The 20164-nt window shown below is 39.5% G+C and overlaps 1 protein-coding gene across 1 annotated transcript in view; it reads left to right on the top strand.

Annotated features, from left to right (window-relative positions):
• The first annotated feature begins 1326 nt into the window (after window positions 1–1326).
• LOC105360547 (uncharacterized) overlaps window positions 1327–20164 on the top strand; it is a 32116-nt gene continuing 13278 nt past the window's right edge. Inside the window, exons 1-2 of the mRNA XM_011497477.1 lie at window positions 1327–1406; window positions 13000–13252. Coding sequence (XP_011495779.1) covers window positions 13073–13252 — 180 coding nt within the window. The 5' untranslated portion in view covers window positions 1327–1406; window positions 13000–13072. The remainder of the gene's footprint in view (window positions 1407–12999; window positions 13253–20164) is intronic.

Below are 20164 nucleotides of genomic sequence, written 5' to 3' on the forward strand. Positions count from 1 at the left end.
GAAAAACGAGCATCGATTACATCGCTGTATCGTCTGTCAATTGGGCATGCATAAAAGAAAGAATTTATTGATTTTTAAGCACTGTAATATTTAATGAAAGACGCTTGATTACACGTTGCTTTCTTGTAAGCAATACCGACATTAAAATCCTCGCTGGCGAATGCAGCATCGGAACAACAGAAATGCTCGGCCGGGTACATGTACATTTCATTTTTAAGAAGGCATGCAATTCTTCAAGAGCACATTTACCGATTCGCATTATTGCACAAGAGCATGATTGATACATGAATAGCGATTATAATTAAGTGAGAATGTGATTTTCCTTTTATTTCATTCATACGCTGCAAGCACATATTTCACAAATGGCAGGCAATGTGCGCGCGCGTGTGTATACACCCGTGCATGCGCGTGTACGTGCGTGCGTGCGTGCGTGCGTGCGTGCGTGCGTGCGTGCGTGCGTACGTGCGTGCGTGTACGTTTGTAAATTTGCAAGCCGAGGGCTGAATGGAAAAATGTTAATAGGACTTGAATTCGTTATTAGCGGCAAAAATATTCTAAATATTCCAGCGTGTTTGAGCAAATGATTAGTGTACGATATTGTCGGTCCTAGTCTTTTTAAAATTATTTCGGAGTCTCGCTCATCTCCACGGACGCTGCAACAAACACCCCGTTTTTTTTTTCTGCATTCGCCGCCCCTCTTGGACATTCTCCTACGCGCTCCTTTCCCGATCCTCCTTACAAATTCCTGCGCTCGTTTTTTCGCCCTCGCGTCCCCCAGGCCCCGCCGTCACCCCATCCTCGCTCGCCACCCATCACCGTCCCGTCCACCAATTCTCCTCGACGTACCCGTCGAACGCTCGGACCACTGCTTTAAAATCCGGCCCCCGCGATATCCACAATCTCGGATCGAGGAAAAGAAAACGGAGGAAAATTCCTGATGGCACGTGCATATTCTTTCTGCGGCGTGTCTCGGTGCCCGCGTCTCCCCCATCATTCACGGGGCCCGACTCTGCCGCCGCTATCCCCCACCACGGTATCGTCGGGCAAGGGCCCCGGCGAGGCCAGCCTACCCCCACCAGCGCCCCGGCGAAAGGTGGAAGGAGGAGGAATGCACGGGGCCTACTCCTGGTGCGTGTGGTGAAGGGAGGGAGGCAGTAGTATCGCGCCGTTACGGAGCTCACGCACGGCCCAGTGTTAGTAGGTGCCGCGGCACGTCGGCGTGACGCCGTGCACGAACCTTTTGCGAGCATCGTGTCCGAGAGTGAGCTTGAGAGCTAGACAGAAAGAGAGAGAGAGAGAGAGAGAGAGAGAGAGAGAGAGAGAACGACGCCAGCGCCCGCAGGGGCACGATGTGACCGGGAAGACCCGGAGGACGCGACGGACAGAACCGAGAGGATCGCTCGCCGGTAAGTGAGGCATGACCGAGCAAGACGTTACGGGGGTCCTTGGCCAGTTGTCGCGCGACCGATCGCGATTTTATCTACGTCGTGCGCCAGGAGTCTCCCGGTGTCGAGGACATCGCGTCAGCAGCTGCCGGGAACTCGGCTGGCGCTCTCTGTCGCCCGAGCTTTTCGGGTGAATCGCCCCGGGCAACGTGTCGACGTCTCGACGCTCCTCCTACCTAAGCCACGAACACTAATAGCAACGAAATTGCGCGAGCACAAATCGGCAAATATACGTGCGATCGTCGTTGCCTTCATAACGTCCTTGTTCCTGCTTCCGACGAGCAAACGATCGTTCATGGAAATTCGTCTCTCGGAAAGTCTCTCGAAAAAACTTTATTTATACCGCCAGACCTTTCTTTAAGCAACGGCCCCTTTGGTATTGGAATCGCGCACACGATGCGAGGACGAACCCACTAGGACAATTTATCGAACTTTTTGTTTATTTATTCTTTCCTCAATTCTTCTTTTTTCTTTCTTTCCTTTCTGGCTCAGCTTCACTCGTGTGTTTTAAGTTTACGACTCGATGCTCAATTAGCCGAGGATTTTCGCTTTCTACGATCTTTGCTGCCTCTACATTTTTTGTTAGAGTCGCGTGTTAAACAAGCTGCGCCTACCATTGCGAGCGATTTTTTTTTTTGTTTGGAGCGAGTACTTTCCAATTTTTCGCAAACTTGGTCGGTGCTTAAGCAGGAAGGAGCATTTATTTTTCTTCGTTCTCGCAATGGCATTGGCCGTATTTGGATTTCATTTTTATGCCGAGGCAAGAGACACATTGTGACAATGCTGTGATTGCAATAGGATGACATATCTTGTGATCGGACACACATATCTCTCGCTATCGCTTCAATTCACCATGTTTATTAAAAGTACGATAGAAATAATTCTTAATAAATATACGATCGAAGATCGGATGAGAACTCAGGTCGGGATGGAGCATAATATTTTCATTTCATTCGTAAATTCTGAAAGCTTGCGTTATGACAAGCTCGAGGCTCAATTTCTTTCGAATTTTAACGGACGTCAATAGACATTGACGAATTTCAGATGAAATCGGTGGAGAAGGAGCGAGTTAGGGACGTAAGCGAGTACGGAATAAACATTCAGTTTTTAAAAGCGGCATCTAAAGTTACGTGCGATCGATGGTAATAGAGCCGTTCGAGAGATTTATTGAAAATACTGAATGACTCGAGGCGCGTGAAATTAAAAGTCACTCGGCGAAATGTAAAGGAAAGTGATCCAATTTGTAAATTGCTCGGGAGGATAATTATCGTTCGGCGGCGTGAGCTTAAAGGCCGGACAGTAGATTTTCATTCGATTATAATTAATCCGATGCAGCTATACACTTAAGTCGCAATTTAAATTCATCGCCACGACAAATCTTCCGCGCTGCCTCCGAGACAATAAACACACACGACCGTCTACCCCGAGTCTTCGTCATTGTTACTTTTGCTCCCGACGACTATAATTATCCACCTCCGTGCGAACTAAAAATCAATTCGCGCCTCGTAACTTTCCCTCAAATTGCTCTAGAACCAAGTGTTATTGTGATTCATCCACCGCCATTGGGCAAAGGTATTTTGGTATTTTGAGTAAGGCACCACCTTACTCTCCATAAATTGTCCCTCGAACGAAGATATTTCAGAGTCGCGTTGGGGAATGCACGTTGATGCTCTCGCGTACTTTTTCACGCACGAGCATTAGGTTGCAACGCGTGTGCGTACTTAAGACGAAGAAGAAGGTAAGCCCAGAGCGGGCTTTTTTTTTTTTTTTTTTTTTTTTTTTTTTTTTTTTTTTTTTTTTTTTTTGTAATTTTCTTGACGTATAATATTATGTGGCGCGTATGGGTTGAGGGAGTGACGTTGGCGTTGGTGACGATAAGGTTGTGGGAGGGGATGGGGGAGGGGGCGAAGCTTCACTTTTTCGCGGCATGAAATTAGCGTTAAAATTAGAAAGGGCACGGATGGGCTCGCGGAGACGATTGTGTGTCAAAATAGGAGCTCGTCCCAGTCGCTTTTACTCACCATTACCAGATTCTCATGGAGGCCGTTACGAACGGCTCCCCGTGCAACTCACCCGCTTTTATCGCGCCGATAATTACCGCAAGTGCAATCGATCTTCGTCGGGTATACGTTACGATGGCTTTACGAGGTTCGATCATTCGTCGGATGGAATCGTTAAATAGTAATTACAAAAAAAGCCTCTTAGAATGTCAATTAACTGTAACACGCACTGGCATTTATACTTTCAACCGAGATGTGGTAAAAAATTATTCACAATGGCGACCAAGGTGGCCTATAATTTCATAGTGAATTGAGGTCAAACGAGTGTTTCGACTACTTTAAGCCTTCTTGACCCGAGAACATTTTTATAATAGAGCGAAATAATTAAAGGAACGCCTTACAGCAATGCGCTTGGCCAATGCAATTTTTCGAAATATAAAATTATTAGCGGATGTTGGAGAAGTCACGTTCCTTCGGAGTAGCAATTTGCATACCGAGATGCGTTATGTTTAAAAGCGAATTATTTAAGCGCTGGCCTTCCCAAGGTTTTCACGTGGAAAAGCCTTCGGAATATTAATAGACTCGCCCACTTAATCATCTTCGAGTTTCACTTAGAACTCCTTAAATACCAATTCAGATAAGATCTCGCTTTGGGCGCGATTTCCATATATAGACTTGCTAGTCCTTTTTTCACAATCGTTTATCGAAATTTGTACCAGTGAGCAAATGTCGAGAAGATGACGATGCTGCCAGCCATCATCTTCGAGCCACATCTTTCACGCTCGTTTAATCTAATATTTTCGAAATTTCTAATTTTATTTGTTTTAATTAACGCGTAGTTGAGTTTTTCCATTTCGCCTGAGCAGTGAAAATCAATCAAAATACCGTGGCAAATCGCATCGCACCACCGAGTAAAACTTTTGAGAGTTTACAGAGTTGGAATTTAAGAGTAGGAATGAGGAAAACGAAATATTGATAGCTATTGTGACTAAAAATATTCCGCTAGTCCCATTGGCTATCGTTGGCTATTTTAAATCATAAATTTTAATCATAACTTACAACGTTGCAATTTGTATTTTTATGGCAATTGTTAACACGTAATTTTGAGCGTTCGAATTGCTTTGCACGGATTTTGACAAAAATTTTTTATTACAAATTCATGGAGAGATTAATGACGAATCAGTGGGGGAAAAAAAAAACAAAAAAAAAAAAAAAAATATCTTACACTACATAAAAACGAAGCTACAATTTTACTTTAAAGTTCGTTTGGGTTTCTGAGAAGGAATAAAAATATACGCATAGAGTGATAATTATGAAATTTTTTCCAACGATAGTTGTGGAGCATAATTTCGAATGTAGACGTTGATATTTACGGTAAGTTTTTTGATTTTGAAAATAATAGCTCGCCATAAGCATTAAACGTGACGTTTAAAATGCTAAGAAAGCCATCTTAACCAAATATTTTTTTAACGCAATGTGCAATATTGCGTACATCCTTGTATTTGGAAATGCTTATGTTTATGCTTGAATAAAAATTTGTGTCGGTAATCAATTATAGAAGATTTTTCATTGTTTTCTTCATTATCTTCATTCTAATATCATATGTAATCATTGTGCGACAAAATACATTAAATAGATTTACATGTCATAGATTTTCACAAAGACAGAGTTAAAATTTATTATCTGATTTTGTATTGTTTATTTTGTATTAAATGATATAATAATAAGCTCACCGCGGCCGTTCGTCGTCTAATTTTCAATTGCCAAGCGATTTATATTTACGACAAATTTTTGTGGTTCCCCATTACGTATATTTGTACTGCTTACCGCACGTGTGGTGAATAGCAAATAAAATATCCAAAAATGCCTGAAATTATTAAAAGAACAAATTTTTCTCCACCTATGATTATTGGAAGACAATTTTGACAATTAAGTCTTCGTTGTTGAGCATTGACATGTTAAATAAGAAAATTGAATTACGATTCGAGCGACCCTCGGTCACGATCCATGCAACCAAAAACACATTTTCCTCACCTTCTCATTATTAAACGTTGTACTTTGTTAAATTTAAATCTCATTCTACTATGAAGATGGTATTCAAATTGGCTGAAAATTCTACACGTGTATTTGCATAATATTTTATCGTTACAACCAACTGGCTCATATATACAAATGATACATGCATTCTATAAACCTTGCTGTGGTGCTGTAGGCGCGCGCGCGCGCGCGCGCAGAGAAACATCGAGTGCGAGCGCGTTATCTCTAACATTTTCCATTTCAATACACACTTTTAGTTACAATCATGATGAATTAGTTTCTGCCATTTAAATAACAATATATTTTCAATTAGCTGAGCAATGCTTGTAAAGCCTTCGGCGAGCGGTTTCCTAACGTCAATCTCAGCATCTTCGTCTCGAATGAGCGAAGGACGATCGGAAATGACGCGTAACAACTTATCGTACAGGATTCACGTGAAAAGCCGCACCGATGTCATCAAAAACGCAATATAAGAATTTTCCCCTCCTAATCATCGTCCCCGTAATTCGATTAACTTTCCCGTCCAGCTAAACGTAACAGAGAAAGGCTTTTAACGGGACAATACGTCCCGCTTCGGGGACACGGAATTATTCCGTGCGTATCTCACATTTTTTCATCTCCATTTCTCAACTCGCATGGCACGGCTGAACATCGTAGGAATCCTACGTATCGCAGAGTTGTTTTAACAAGAGGAATTCGGCTGCCGCGCCTCGCGAAGCCTACGTGCACATCCTTCCGCGACAATGGAAACGACATTTCTCCAATCTCGTCTCAACCATCTCCAGTCGCACGCTCGAGAACAGGTCATCCGAGGGGGTCGTCCCGTATGACGATGGGGCGAGGGGCTTGAGTTGAGGAGTAAGCGGGGAGGGGAATTAGACATTAAATGGCATATTAAAAGAGTTCAATGTCTCTTGAACGTGGTACTCTCGAGCAGTTTCGTCGGTGTTTTCGAGTGCTGTGCGCATGTCCAGCCTCAATTTCCCGGAATAGACTGGAATTCCAGTCGTTTGGAGGTGACATCTCTTTTATTGCGCGTCAGCGACGACGGCTCAGTGCTGTGAGGTTCGCCATCGCGAGTTGCATAAGTTCGCACGCATATTCTCATTTACAATGATAGTCATCGAGCCCCTGAATTTGGCGTATCTTGGTCATCGATAAGGCACAAATTCTCAACACTCGGTAGACAGAGTCGGACATAACCTCGAAAAGAAGCGTCTCGCGGTACGTCATGCGACATGAACAATCTCTTCTCGTATAGGCCAAGCGGCGCGAGTAGGATGCCTCTCGTATTTTCCGCGGAAGATAAGCCGAGCGCCCGCCCGGTGAAAGTAATTCGCCAACATTCCCCGGATGTCCGGCTCGCGCGGAAGGCTCCATATACGCGTCCTAAGGTCACTCGTGCAGACGCGTTCACATAACAGATCCACACTAGGGAACCAACAGCTACGCGAGTACAACCCCCCCCCTCTCCCTATCGCTTCCACTCCCACTCCCTCCTCCCTTCGTCACTCCCCGTAGCCCCACATTATCTCTCATCTCTATCGTCGCGCGGCTCTTTATGAATGCGTATCAGAGCATGGGGTAAGCGAGCGCTCGCCCGCAACATTTCGCGAAAACGAGCGAATTTCCCTTCCACTCTCAAGCCACCAACGAGAATGAGTCGTTTTTTCGGGTGATGTCGGGTAATCTGGTAATCCCCCCCCCCCCCCCCGCCATCGTCAATGTTTATTTATGGGGCATCCAGGGAATTCCGCGGCGCGCATCGACAGCACTTTTGCAATCGGCTGCGTTTACCGTTTAACGGTTACCGTTGTGTTCCCCAATGTAACGGAGATCCTACGAGATTTCATAATATTTTTAAGGAACGTCGTAGCCTAGCGTCGGGACTTTAAAGTAACGATCCGCCAAATATCAAAATCTGACTTTTCAGCCGGGCACGCGCGATATTTATTATTGGAGCTTATCACCTCGCATGGAGGAATTCCCCTGGGCCGTAGATGTTAGAGAATACGTCTAAGTCGTATTGTCGACTTGCTAAGTCGCTCGAGAGCGGAAGAATATCGTTACTGCACCTATGGTCTCTTATTTGGGCTTCCGATCTCGGGCGAAGAGGGGTTCCACCTTCTCCTCCGTCACCTCCTCGAGACGGTGCTGCTGGATACTCATTGTTTACCGTCCGCTTTACGCATTGCGGCCCGCCGTAAACACGCACGCGGATCGGTAATTGTCGTTATCGCCGGCGGTGCAAGGGGCAGCGCGTAAACTTCTCGGTTAAAAAGAATCCCAAGCCCACTCCGAACGATTTAACAGTCCCGCGAAATCGCCGTTTATCGACTACGACGCAAAACAGCGCTAGGGATGAACGATGATGATGAATGATGAACGATGATGATGATGATGATGATGATGATGATGATGATGAGGGAGGAGGACGGGAAGGAGGATAAGGAGGATGAGGAGGAGGAGTTGCTGGTGGTGGTGGAGGAGGTGGAGGAGATGGAGGAGATGGAGGAGATGGAGGAGGAAGAAGGGCGCGTACGCAGGATGTATGATCGGGTCACGAGCGCTATGCAAAACCTAGGCGTGTCTATGCAAAACCGGCTTTTATCTAAGCTCAGGCGACTGGGCACCGCTCGGCGTTTTACGGAAAATGAATGAAAACAATCGGGGGGGAGGGGGGGGAGCAGCCAGTGGTGAGGATCTGATGCACGGCATTTTCATAGAATGCGATTTTTATCTGCCCGTGCGGCCGAAGGATAAAAGTGGGAACGATAAAAAACGCGATATCGGCGCCGATTGTTCGCGGGAGCCGCGAAAATGATTTACCGTAATGTTGGTGGATCGTAGCGTGGTCGCGGTCGCCCTTCCCTTCCGTGTTCTCTTTCTGTCGCGCTCTGCCCTCTCGATCGGTCGCGCGCACTTTATTTGCTCGAGTTATTCGGCGCCGCGCTTTCCTTTGCCGATCCGCTTCGCTAATGCGCTAATTCCAATATAAATGCGCATAAATTGCATTAAAGGCCGCCGGGGTGCCGAGCGAAAATTTCCGATCGCTTGCTTCTCTTTTTCGGCTCGCGCTGATAAGCGCATTAAATGTGGCTTCGATCCCTACGGTCAGCGAGAGAAGGAGAGCGAGGGAGCGCCAGGTTGCCCGAGTGCAATAATAACAAATTATACGTTTGTATGACGTGCTGATGGCTTGATTGGCGTATTTATCGGACGCTAATAATGCACGCGCTAAATTGTCCGCGATGCGCCGTCCCTTGACTTTTTTCGCATATCGATCATTTTCAAGGCGACAATGCGCTGATTGAACAGACGTAAGCTCCTTCGTAAAAAGCAAAATTATTATTATTATTATTATTGTTGTTGTCGTTGTTGTCGTTGTCGTCGTTATTATCATTATTATTATTATTTTTTTATTTTATATTTATTTTTATTTATTATTATTTATTATTATTATTTTTTTTTTATTTATTATTATTTATTATTATTATTTTTTTTTATTTATTATTATTATTATTATTATTATTATTATTATTATTATTGTTATTATTAATGTTATTATTATTATTATTATTATTATTAATGTTATTATTGGGCGAGGATTAATAGTTTTAAATTTCTCTTCTTTTCTATTCTACGTGGCCGAGTGGAATAATTATTGTGGATGGGACAAGCGGAGATATACATTTTATTCGAATACGACAAATCGTGAAATTACGCGAATAATGAAAAATGAGATAATGTGAGGAGTCGTACGTGATCGAGACGAATAATGATAAAATCGTCGAAATACCTAGATTGCCCGAAAATGTTGATAGATCGATATTATACGAATAGCAATTCCACCATCATTATAAACAAAATGTTATTATAACGGTTGCTCCACGTTATGGAAAAACATTGTCGTACTTGTTGAGCTCTTTTGTCACAGTTACGTCATAATTTAATCGATAAATAAGTCTAGTATTTTATTTCCGTATATAAGCAGCAAAATCTAATATCACTTATAAAATTATCAGTTATTTTATTTGAGTTAAGCTTTAGGTTTTTTTTTTTTTATATAAAGTTCTTGCAAAATGTACGAAAATGAAAATTTCTAACGATAATAGTAAAAATAAATTTTTATAAATTGATCTATTGCTGGTCGAAATTGTTATTTTTAATTTATTTCTCAATATTGTTTGCAATACATTATATATTCACTATGAATATTTCTCAATAATTATAAAATTATTCTAGCTCATTCATATAAATATTTATTAGCGAGTCTGTTTTCCATTTTGTCTTCCTACATTGTACTACATTGTAATATGAAATTACTATTGCTATGGTTTTTATTATTATTGTATTTCATTATTGTATTCATTTGTCGTGAGAAAAAAAAATTCATTTTACGTAATAATTGCGCCAATTGCACTTGAGAATCGTATACATTTTCGATATTTTGATACTTTTTCAAAATAAATGATTTTAATATTATTGTTATTTTAAGCAAATTTAATAATCGTTTGTATTTAATTTATTTATTTAATAAATTTAATAAAAGTCTTGGTTGTGTAAGAATCTCAATACTTTTATTATGTCGAGCAAACTAATAGTTTGTAATAATAACATTGGCATTATTCATATATCTGTTAATAAACGATATATTGCCAAAATTGCATAGCTAACAAGGACTCGTAAACTATACGGCCAAAGAAGGTCGATTAATTTTCAAATTGACTTATTGTTTTTAAACATCAATTACTTTAGGAGCAGTGGTGTTGTGATAATTCTGCAATTCATCTGTTCGATCCAAGTTTCTCAGTGATTTATATTTAAGATATTCAAGTCAATTGATTAGTCATATAACGAATAAATTAAAGCATCGCCTTGAATTCAAGGTTTTCTAAATGTTTGAAGATGCTCATAGCATCCATTACTAATCGCACAGGGAGCTTTATTTTGTGTACTGGTATTTATCTATTTTTATATTCAGATTTACCTTTCTTGACTTTATAAATAAGGTAATTAATTTTACTATTTCCAGTGCCTCATTTTTAACGTCCATATCTTCAGAATTATACATTATAACATTTATATTGCATAAAAATTTTAAGAATATAAGAAAGGTGATCGTTAAGTTATTATGAATTATTACTAGCTCATTATAATCAAACCATTATTTATACAATTAAATATGTGATTCTATCGATAATTTATTAAAATATAAACTATGGCATAAATATTAAATTGTAAGCAATAATGAAAATAACATTTGAAAAAGTATTCGACTAAGCGCTATTAATTCATAAGTTTTATAATGACTTCTCGGATACAAATATAAATACACGTAGAATTATATTATTAAATAATTTTATATAATATTTTATATTTAAGGCGCACTCACTTGTAGGAAAAAAAATTTTTTTTTCACTTGAAACCAGGCTTGCGCATATTATCTTTTCATTTAATACTATAAACGAATTTTAATATTAATTTATATAAAATTATAAAAAAAATTTCTATAAAATTTCCTCATTCAAATAATTATTCATAAAATTATTGTATGTTGTAATGTTTTATAAATTATAAACTATAAGAGAAATAACATTATGTCAATAATCACACAAACAGCAAGTTATTCATAAATATATTATTTTTCAAAATTAACAATGACACGTTAGATATTTTATTATCATCTTTATATGGACTTTTTATTATATTTTAAAATATAAAGGTTTTTATAGATGTAATTTTTATGTTAATAGTCATAAAAATTATAGATACATTAACTTAAAATAAATTATAAGTTAAGAGTTGTTACCCGCTACATTACATTTCTTTCCAACTATTTTTAGTTTAATATTGGGATTACTAGTTATAATTCTTTGCGTAGTAACCGAATGCAATAATAAATATAACTTGTGAAATAACTTTTAATGATCAAATCAATATCCGGAAATATTATATTAAAATGAATAATTTTTATTTAGAAAATTTCAAGCGTTTTATAAACTGTCATGGTATTTAATTACATATTTTTATATTAGAATTGTGTAAAATATAAGCAATTATTATTTTCAGAAATAAATCATATAAATCTGTTTATGAAACTTGCGATATTGTAATATCCGGAATCAGATTCTAGAAATTAAAATAAAAATCTGAAATTATTCCACTCTTACATGTGTAATTGATAAGCAAATAAAAAGTTCAATTATTAATTTTATAAAAAGATTTTTTTCTATAATTGAATGGAGGCATACTTTGCTTATAGCATTTCAAATTTTTGACAAAGTTTGACAATTATTATTTTCATATTATAATTGTTCTATAAACTTTATATTAACATGACAGGTTATTTTAGTTAACGGTATGTTACGATTAATAATTGATTTCTCATAAAAAAAAAAAATGCTGGTGACGTTACTATCAAAGACTAGAGATTACATACTTGATATTGCACGGATATGTGCTTACGTGCGTGCGTGCGTGCGTGCGTGCGCGAGCTTTCATTTAATCAAGCGTTAAGTAGTAATTCATTAGCAATATGTTATCGGCATCAATGATGAAACATACTTCGAAAATCTTGTTTGGATACCGAATTTGAAATTAACGATCACCAGGAATCTTATCCAAAGTCTATAATTGGTACTAATAAATGCATAAAATTTTATTACACAGCGAGTCTCATTTTCCGCGGAACATCGCTACATGACTTTTTAAATTTAATTCATGCGACGAACCTCTAGCTCAACTACAGACATTACACACACGCACGTGGGCGTAAAATTTTTCTCTTGTTTTTTACGCTTTTTATTACGTCTCGTACTCACTTGTTCCACCTATTTTTGAGCCTTGCATTTTTCCTCCCAGCGAAAAAGGAAGGAGAAAATGGCAGCTACAATGCGCAACAAAAGCACTCCGTAGGACCGTAAAATCCAAAGTTATCGCATGATATAGGGCCGGTTCAATGCCAAATATATAAAAACGAAACCGCGGGCACCCGAGCCGACATTTATGGGGAAAGTGACGAGTCTGCGCTTTAGCTCTACTCGTACGTGTGTACTGCGCAAATAGCTCCCGCGTTCTGGAGAAACAAAAAAAAAAAACAAAAAGAAAAAACGAAAACAGAAACGAAGAAAAGAAGGAAAAAAGAACTGAGGAAAAAGAAACGTGGAACGCGACAACGAAGCCGCTCGAGGAGGAGCGAACGTCGATGGATTTATAATTTATGTGCGCTAACCGCTTTCTCTCTCTCACACACACACACACACACACTCTCTCTCTCTCGTCTGTCTGTCTGTCTGTCTGTCTGTCTGTCTGTCTGTCTGTCTGTCTGTCTGTCTGTCTGTCTGTCTGTCTGTCTGTCTGTCTGTCTGTCTGTCTGTCTGTCTGTCTGTCTGTCTGTCTGTCTGTCTGTCTGTCTGTCTGTCTGTCTGTCTGTCTGTCTGTCTGTCTGTCTGTCTGTCTGTCTGTCTGTCTGTCTGTCTCTCTCATTCACGTTCTCCTTGTCTCTCGTGCCGCAGGTTTTATGCCCTCGACCCTTGAGCGCATAAAGGCGTATAATTAAGGTGCAGAGGAGCACTGCTGCTGCTCAACATGGAGATGAGGACGGAGGTAGCGGTGACGACGTCGTCCCCGAGGACGACGGCGACGAGAAGCTACGCCCAAGGGCCTCGGACTCGCGTCAATGTCTTGTGCAACGAGTCCTCCTCTCTGCCGATGATGACGACGATGATGATGATGCTGCTGCTGCTGCTTGCCCTTGGTCTACAAGAGGTAAACATTCGAATGCATTTTGTCCGCCCTTTTTTCCATTTTCGCCGTCTGGTTTTACGATCTTTTTGAAGTACAGTTATTGGATGCATAGAATCTAAAGTATGATGTGATTTTTTACAATTAAACTTTGTATTCGTGTACGTCGTAAATGGTTCATTCGTTGCATGTTTTTTAATGCTGTGAAAGTAAAAAGTATGCTTTTGCATCGGCGATTTAATGGTTCTTTTTGGTTTTTGTTTAATTTTTTTGTTTTGTTTTTCTTTTGTTCTTCAAAAGACGCGTGACGAGCTTATTAGGAACGTTCAAGTTAATATGTAGTTTAGTATTAAAGAAGATATGTTGTTTGGGATAGATCGATAGTTATTAATGCGAAACGCGTCAATTCTAATTTAAATCATTTTCAATTAGAAATTAATTAGTTTATTTAAAGTATCAATACCATAAGCGCGATAATTAAAGGAGGAATTAAAAATAAGCTATTGTTTCTTCTTTTCGCAATTACTTTTGGCCTTCACCGTGCCTTTCATGCAAAATATGATTTTATCGTTGAACAGGGAAACGTACGTGATTGAGTCATAAACAAAAGTCATTGAAGAATGATAAGAAAATTACTTAAAATCAAGTTTTGACAATATTGTCAACTTGATTTCTTAATAATTCATTGTACTTGCACTTTATTTGTCGTTAGTAATTTATTATACGTTAATTGATTCATATTTTCCATTGTTTGCGCTACTAGAAGTTAGATCTTATCGAGATCCGGAACGAGATACGCGTAGGCCCATTAAATGTTGCTAATCAAGATAAATTATAATTTTCTTTAATCGCCGCACAATATGAAAAAATCTATCTAACCGTTAAAACTTTAGGGTTAGCATTGCACTTGGTTGTACGATTCTTCCATCTTTTTCTCTCCAACCTGAAGCATGCCCTTGCAACGATCTAATTAAAAATAATCAATTATATATATATATATATATATATATATATATGAATGTACACAGATTTTTTCGAATATTCCTAAATACACGTCAACGCTTAATGAGAAAAAGCTAACGGAACCCTCGCAAAGGCACCAGCGTTTGGCATAACAAACACAGTTACCTTGTCAGATTTTCTTTCAGATTCAGATCCCTAACAGATTACATCTAATTCGATCAGACAATTCATTTAGTACGAACAAGCCATATCACGCTTAGCGTGGCTGCGTGGTAGTTGGAATGAAATCAAATATGAAAGATAAACGAGACATACCGGTTCTTTGGATATCCTTGCAATAACTGCCTCAAATAATAACCTCTTGTACCCATTTTGCATATATATATATATATATATATATATATATATAGATATAAATCAAGTGGACTCTAACGAAAATCGAGGCATTATTGAAATCGCTATTTGCAATTTTTATGGATTCCTTTATAATATATGAGCCTTTGACGAATGGTGGGGAATTTCACAATGCGAGGAGAAACGTTTAAGAAACGATTTCGAGCAAATGACCGTTTACGTAGCGGCAATAAGGTCTAAGTACCGTGAAAAACAGTGCCCATTTCGAATGCTTATTAAGCGTAGGACTAAGGCAATTTTTTCTTTAAACATCTTTTTATGAAAGCAGAAATATACGGAGTTAAACACATAAGCTCGCGCACTCGGCCCTTCCAATAATTTCCCATCCAAGTCGTGCACTTTAACTAATAGTAATTCAAAGCAACCCTCTCCTCGCCACCCCCCCCCCCCACCCCCACCACGCCCACAACCGACCTATACACCTCATATAGTTAAAAAGCATGCAAAAACATTGACATCGTCTACTCGAATCTTATAGCTGACATAGAAAATAACAAAATTTTGATACATCTTTTGACTATATTTGGATAGGCGAAGTGAAAAATTAACGAAAGAAATTTCACAATTATTTCACTGTAGTTTAAGGATTAAAGCCATAGCGTCAGTTTTGCCTTTAACCTTTTTCTTCTCGTAGTTTTTACATGGATCGGTGACTAATGAATGGTTATTAAATGTCTACTATTTTACAGCTAAGTTGGTATTTGATTCTCCAGGATAATCTTAATGCCCGGCAAAACTTATTGTTTAGCCTAAAGAAAGGAAAATGATCTATCCCGTAGCGTCGAAATTACAAGTACTTTTATCTGATAAACAAAATTACACGTTATTATATTAATAATCGTAAAAACGGGAGGAAGGTAAAATACATAACTATGAATTTAAAGTGAAAAATATCCTTCGAGTCAGATGTACTATAAACAGTAAACGCGGTGCACTGCACGATTTCGTGAGGTCGAGTTTAGTCTAAAATACCGGTCTCAAATACCGGTAATTTTGATTGACTTAGGCAAGTTCTGCGAGCTTTAAAAATTATATTTACATACGTATTCCATGTAGAGGTTGTAAGTAGCAATAAAAGAATCCATAGCTCTTGATGACGTTTTGCAATTTCAGACGATAAACCTCAACGTCTTCCCCTCGATGGCATAAATACAACATAAAAAGTGGCTATAAACTTTTACAGAGTCTGGGCCTTGACTTTTACCATTTTCAATCGTCTCGCAAACGTACATATTTTCCAGTCCCTAAAATAATCCAACGCGTCGCTAATCATCTCTCGTGCACGCAAATATTGCACGCCAGGCTAATTAATTGCCGTAGTATGGATGTTTCACCTTAAGCCTTTTACGCTAATGGCCCGCTTTAGCACGCGCTCATCGAGCCTTCACCTTTGTACCTCTAAACGCGCGTAATCGACTAAAATACATCCCCCCCCCACCCCTAATCAATTATGGACAGCGCATGAAATCCAAAGTCCTCGCTGACAAGCCAAAGTGCCAAAAGGGCTTCCAAAGCCTTCTTCGCCCGCTTAACTCATTAATGCTTCGTCTGACAAAGGAACTTGAAAACGCTCGCCAATAGCCTCCCGGCACTTAACATTGATAAACAATCCGTTTATCATTAAACTCCACTCCTTAATTAACATTCGTTATCGCTCCTTTGTATATTATCGTACTATCTCACACTTCCATAGCCATTATATATTCAAATTTCTCACCTTCCTACTTGGCCTATCCTAATGAAATTGGAAATCATGCCTCCCTAGCCACTCACGAGACTTTCTTTACGTTCCCCATACCCAAACACGTCTTTTTCTCCTTCACCCACGTTCTTCCTCCCTCCAAATCTGCACATATACTTGACTCCCACCCATCTAACTATTAGTTCGCAAATTCATAAGCACTTTGACGTATCCAGCCCTCCACCCACCCACCCAGCCAAGCCATACTCCTAAAATCTCTAAAAATTCGGTACCCAACCCATTCGTCTCGTCGTCCCGAGTTTGCCAAATGCCCTCCTCCCTACGGCCAAGCATGCCCCCGCCCGGGGGACTCGCGCCTCCTTTTTAAGCCCGCGGACTCGACGCGCCCACGCACTCGCGGCAGCCTCTGCCTATTATCCGGCCGTGTCGTAAGCGTCGAGGCACGTCGGGCCCACGTGAGCCATCGGTTACGAGGCGCTTCATTCGTTATTTCTGCTTTTCCTACGCTACCGAGGCCCGTGACGTTATGCTGCGAGGATGCATTCGTCGATGACGCACTTTGATCACCGTCACAGTGATGCTCACTTGTCCTATTGGTGATACGGGAACGGGCCGTGGACGCTCGGCAGCTTTCGACTCCGATCGAAAACTGGCTTATCCCGAGGCGCTGCCCCTTCCCCGATCGTCCGCGTTTATGAATATTTATCAAGCGTACCGTTTGGGTCACCATTGGTCCCCTTCACGCACTAGGTGACAAGGGTGTTTCCATGTCGAAGGGGCGCCCGGTTAATTCAGATCAATTTTTAAGCATTCGGTAGAGCAAGGCATCTCCTTAGGCATCTTCCTAACTCATTCGCTCTCTCTCTCTCTCTCTCTCTCTCTCTCTCTCTCTCTCTGTCTTGCCAAAGATTGGCTGGTATCGGAACAGCCTTGGTGAGCCGCGAGGGAAGGATCCATCGTCGGAGGAGCCGCCCATCTCTTTTAAAGGCCACTTTTATCGAATCAACAGTCCACCGATGCGGCGAACGTCGCTGAATAAAACGAGGCCTGCTCTTGGTAGTTTGCAACGCCCCCTCCAACGATTTACTTGCAGTATCAACACTTAATAGAACGAAGGGAGGCCATAAGGCAATAATTTATGCGCTCGTTCTTGTATTCCCAACCGTGGCCGCGCAGAGGCGGAAAGAACAAAAACAAAAAAAAAAAAACAACGAGCGGCTGCTTTAGAATTCAAGACGCATAACAGTATGATAGCAGTGAGTCGGAACTTAAGCACGTTTTTCTCATCCGATACACGAGCGCGGACAATTGGCAACGCAACGCCGCTCTTGGCTAAGGCGCCTCCTGTCCACTCGAGACTGGGGTCTCGCTCGTGGAAACGACCAAGACGGGAAGAAAAGCGATGCTACGTCCAGCATCTCGGTCAGGCGGACGAGAAAAGCTCCCTCTCTACGGGCATTTAGGCGCGGATCAGACGGCTCAGACGGCTAGGAACAGCTACTACGTGGGTGTCGCTCGATTGATGGGCGTAGGTGTGGGTGCGAACTCTCATCGATCCCCACGGCCAACGATGATGGCGAACGTAGGAGGGATGGGGCCAGGCGTTGCAGGTAGGAGGATTAGAAAGGAGAGTAGGAGACACCAGTCGATGCAATTGCATAGGGGAGACCAATCGTATGGTTAAGTCTCAATATGGCTATGGGGGCTTTTAAAGAGCTTGCAGTCTCGCGGCCTTTCGGCTTCTAGGCGTTTCCTCCTGGAATATAAATGTGAAGACTCATTTTTAATCCAAGATAACCCGTCGGCGTACATTCGAGTGGCCGGTAGTGTCTCATATAGTCAGCTTGATAGTACAAATGTTACCTAATAGTCGCCAGCGGAAATATGTCGTGCACGAAGCAAATTATCGAATGTAAGAATGTTACGTTAAAAATATTCTTATTGATGTTATTCGTGAGATATATTATTAAAAAACCATAACACAACAGTGTCCAGTGACGCGTGACATTGCTAAATCACATTATTAAGTATAGCACAATTAAATTTGAGCCAACGCTTGCGTACGGTACGGCATTTCAAATCAATGGCAATTCGGTCTAAATAATATATTGAAAACATGTGATATAAGCTGATGGTTACGTAATTTCAGCTTTCTTAATAGGAATCGAATTAAGTCAAAATTTCTTTATTTCTTTCACAGTCTGATGAATTGTCACGAAGAAAAGAAAATAAATGTGGGACAAATTAAATAACAAAACGGAGAAAAAAAAGAAAAAAAAACATAAGTACAATACAAAGCTATTCACGATTCATTGGAAATTGCGCGAAAAGGCTTTGCAAAATAGTAGATTTTTCAATAGTTTGCTTCTCGTCGTTTTGGATCTTTTATGTTTTTCATTTTTTTTTTTTTTTTTTTTCTTTTTTTTTTTTTTTTTTTTTTTCCTTTTTAGTTTTGCTTTGGTTTCTTTTAGAAGACAGAAAATTTTAAACCAATATTTCAATGTGTTTTCATTCGGGATATAATAATGAAAAGGAAAGAAAGAGAAATGAGAGGCTAGATGAACAATTAGGACATCGACATTGACATAAATTTAAATTTAGCGAGTCTGTTTACGGTAATTGGCTCGTAAGAGAGTTACGCAAGGATTATCCGTGTAAATAAATGGTTCATAAGCTTAAAAATAGATGTCCAATGCTCATCTCCAATATGATTAAATTGCAATAAGTAAAAGCTAAGATTGTTAGTCTCAAGAGTTCGTTTGAAAGTAAAAAATAAAAAATAAATAAATAAAATGAAAAGATCGAAATGTATTATAGAAAGTATGAAGAAAGTCATAAATATGGGATTGAATGAGCCATGGTAGATGAGAAACAAGTACACGGTAAATGATGCGGCATTGAAATTAATTTGTTCTTGCAGTATGTCCAAGATATATCTGCACTCGAAAACATATTTATAAAGTAGTAGATTTCTAAAACGATAAAAATTGTTCTCGACAAATGAACAGGTATATTATTATTATTATTATTATTATTATTATTATTATTATTTTCATTAGTGTTATTATTATTATAATTTTAGTTGTTGCTGTTGTTATTATTATGACGTATGTTCATATAAATTGATTGGAGTTTGTGAAATAATTAAAACTTTCAGTAACGAATGTAATATAATGAGAAATTGAATTACAAAGGCAAAATAATTAGAGCATTGGAAAATATATTTTTACTAGAAAAGTTTTTTATATTTTTGTAATAATACTTCTTTTCGGTCTACATAATTACTTGTAAAATTTCGACAGAATAAGTAAAGTGTCAAAGTAATTTTTTTAGTTAATTCGCTACTTCATTTGTGGCATTTTAAACTTTCTAATGGGAATGCATCATTGACAGACAGCTGAAAGCTTTCTTTTCCTTCAATACAGTTATACGATTAAAGAAGCGACTTCTCAATTTTACGGATATAAGCGAATGATCCAATTAAATAATGATTATCAATGCCAACAATGTTGAATCGATTTAATAAGGTTTCGTTAAAATTTTACCCGACTAATATATTACTAGTAATACAAGCAGGTTACATTGTTGTGAAATGGCCAAGTCATGATAAAATCCTAACCGAACGATACTGTACATTTCGACCTTAAATTTTTACTGTAATTTCATTGGGGGAATGATTCAGCAGCATCTTTCGGATTTGTTTCTTTCAGGTAAATTGACATGAAGTTGGTATTGAATTCAGTGCCTTAAGTCTTTCCATACCCTTGACGTTCTCGTCGTACGCGCTCGCCTGTATTCCCTTATAAATATATTTGTAAACTAATGCGTGACGGCGATAAAATTTTTAGAAAAGAATT

The sequence above is a fragment of the Ceratosolen solmsi genome, unplaced genomic scaffold (genome assembly GCF_000503995.2).
Source record: "Ceratosolen solmsi marchali unplaced genomic scaffold, CerSol_1.0 scaffold47, whole genome shotgun sequence".
Classification (NCBI taxonomy): domain Eukaryota; kingdom Metazoa; phylum Arthropoda; class Insecta; order Hymenoptera; family Agaonidae; genus Ceratosolen; species Ceratosolen solmsi.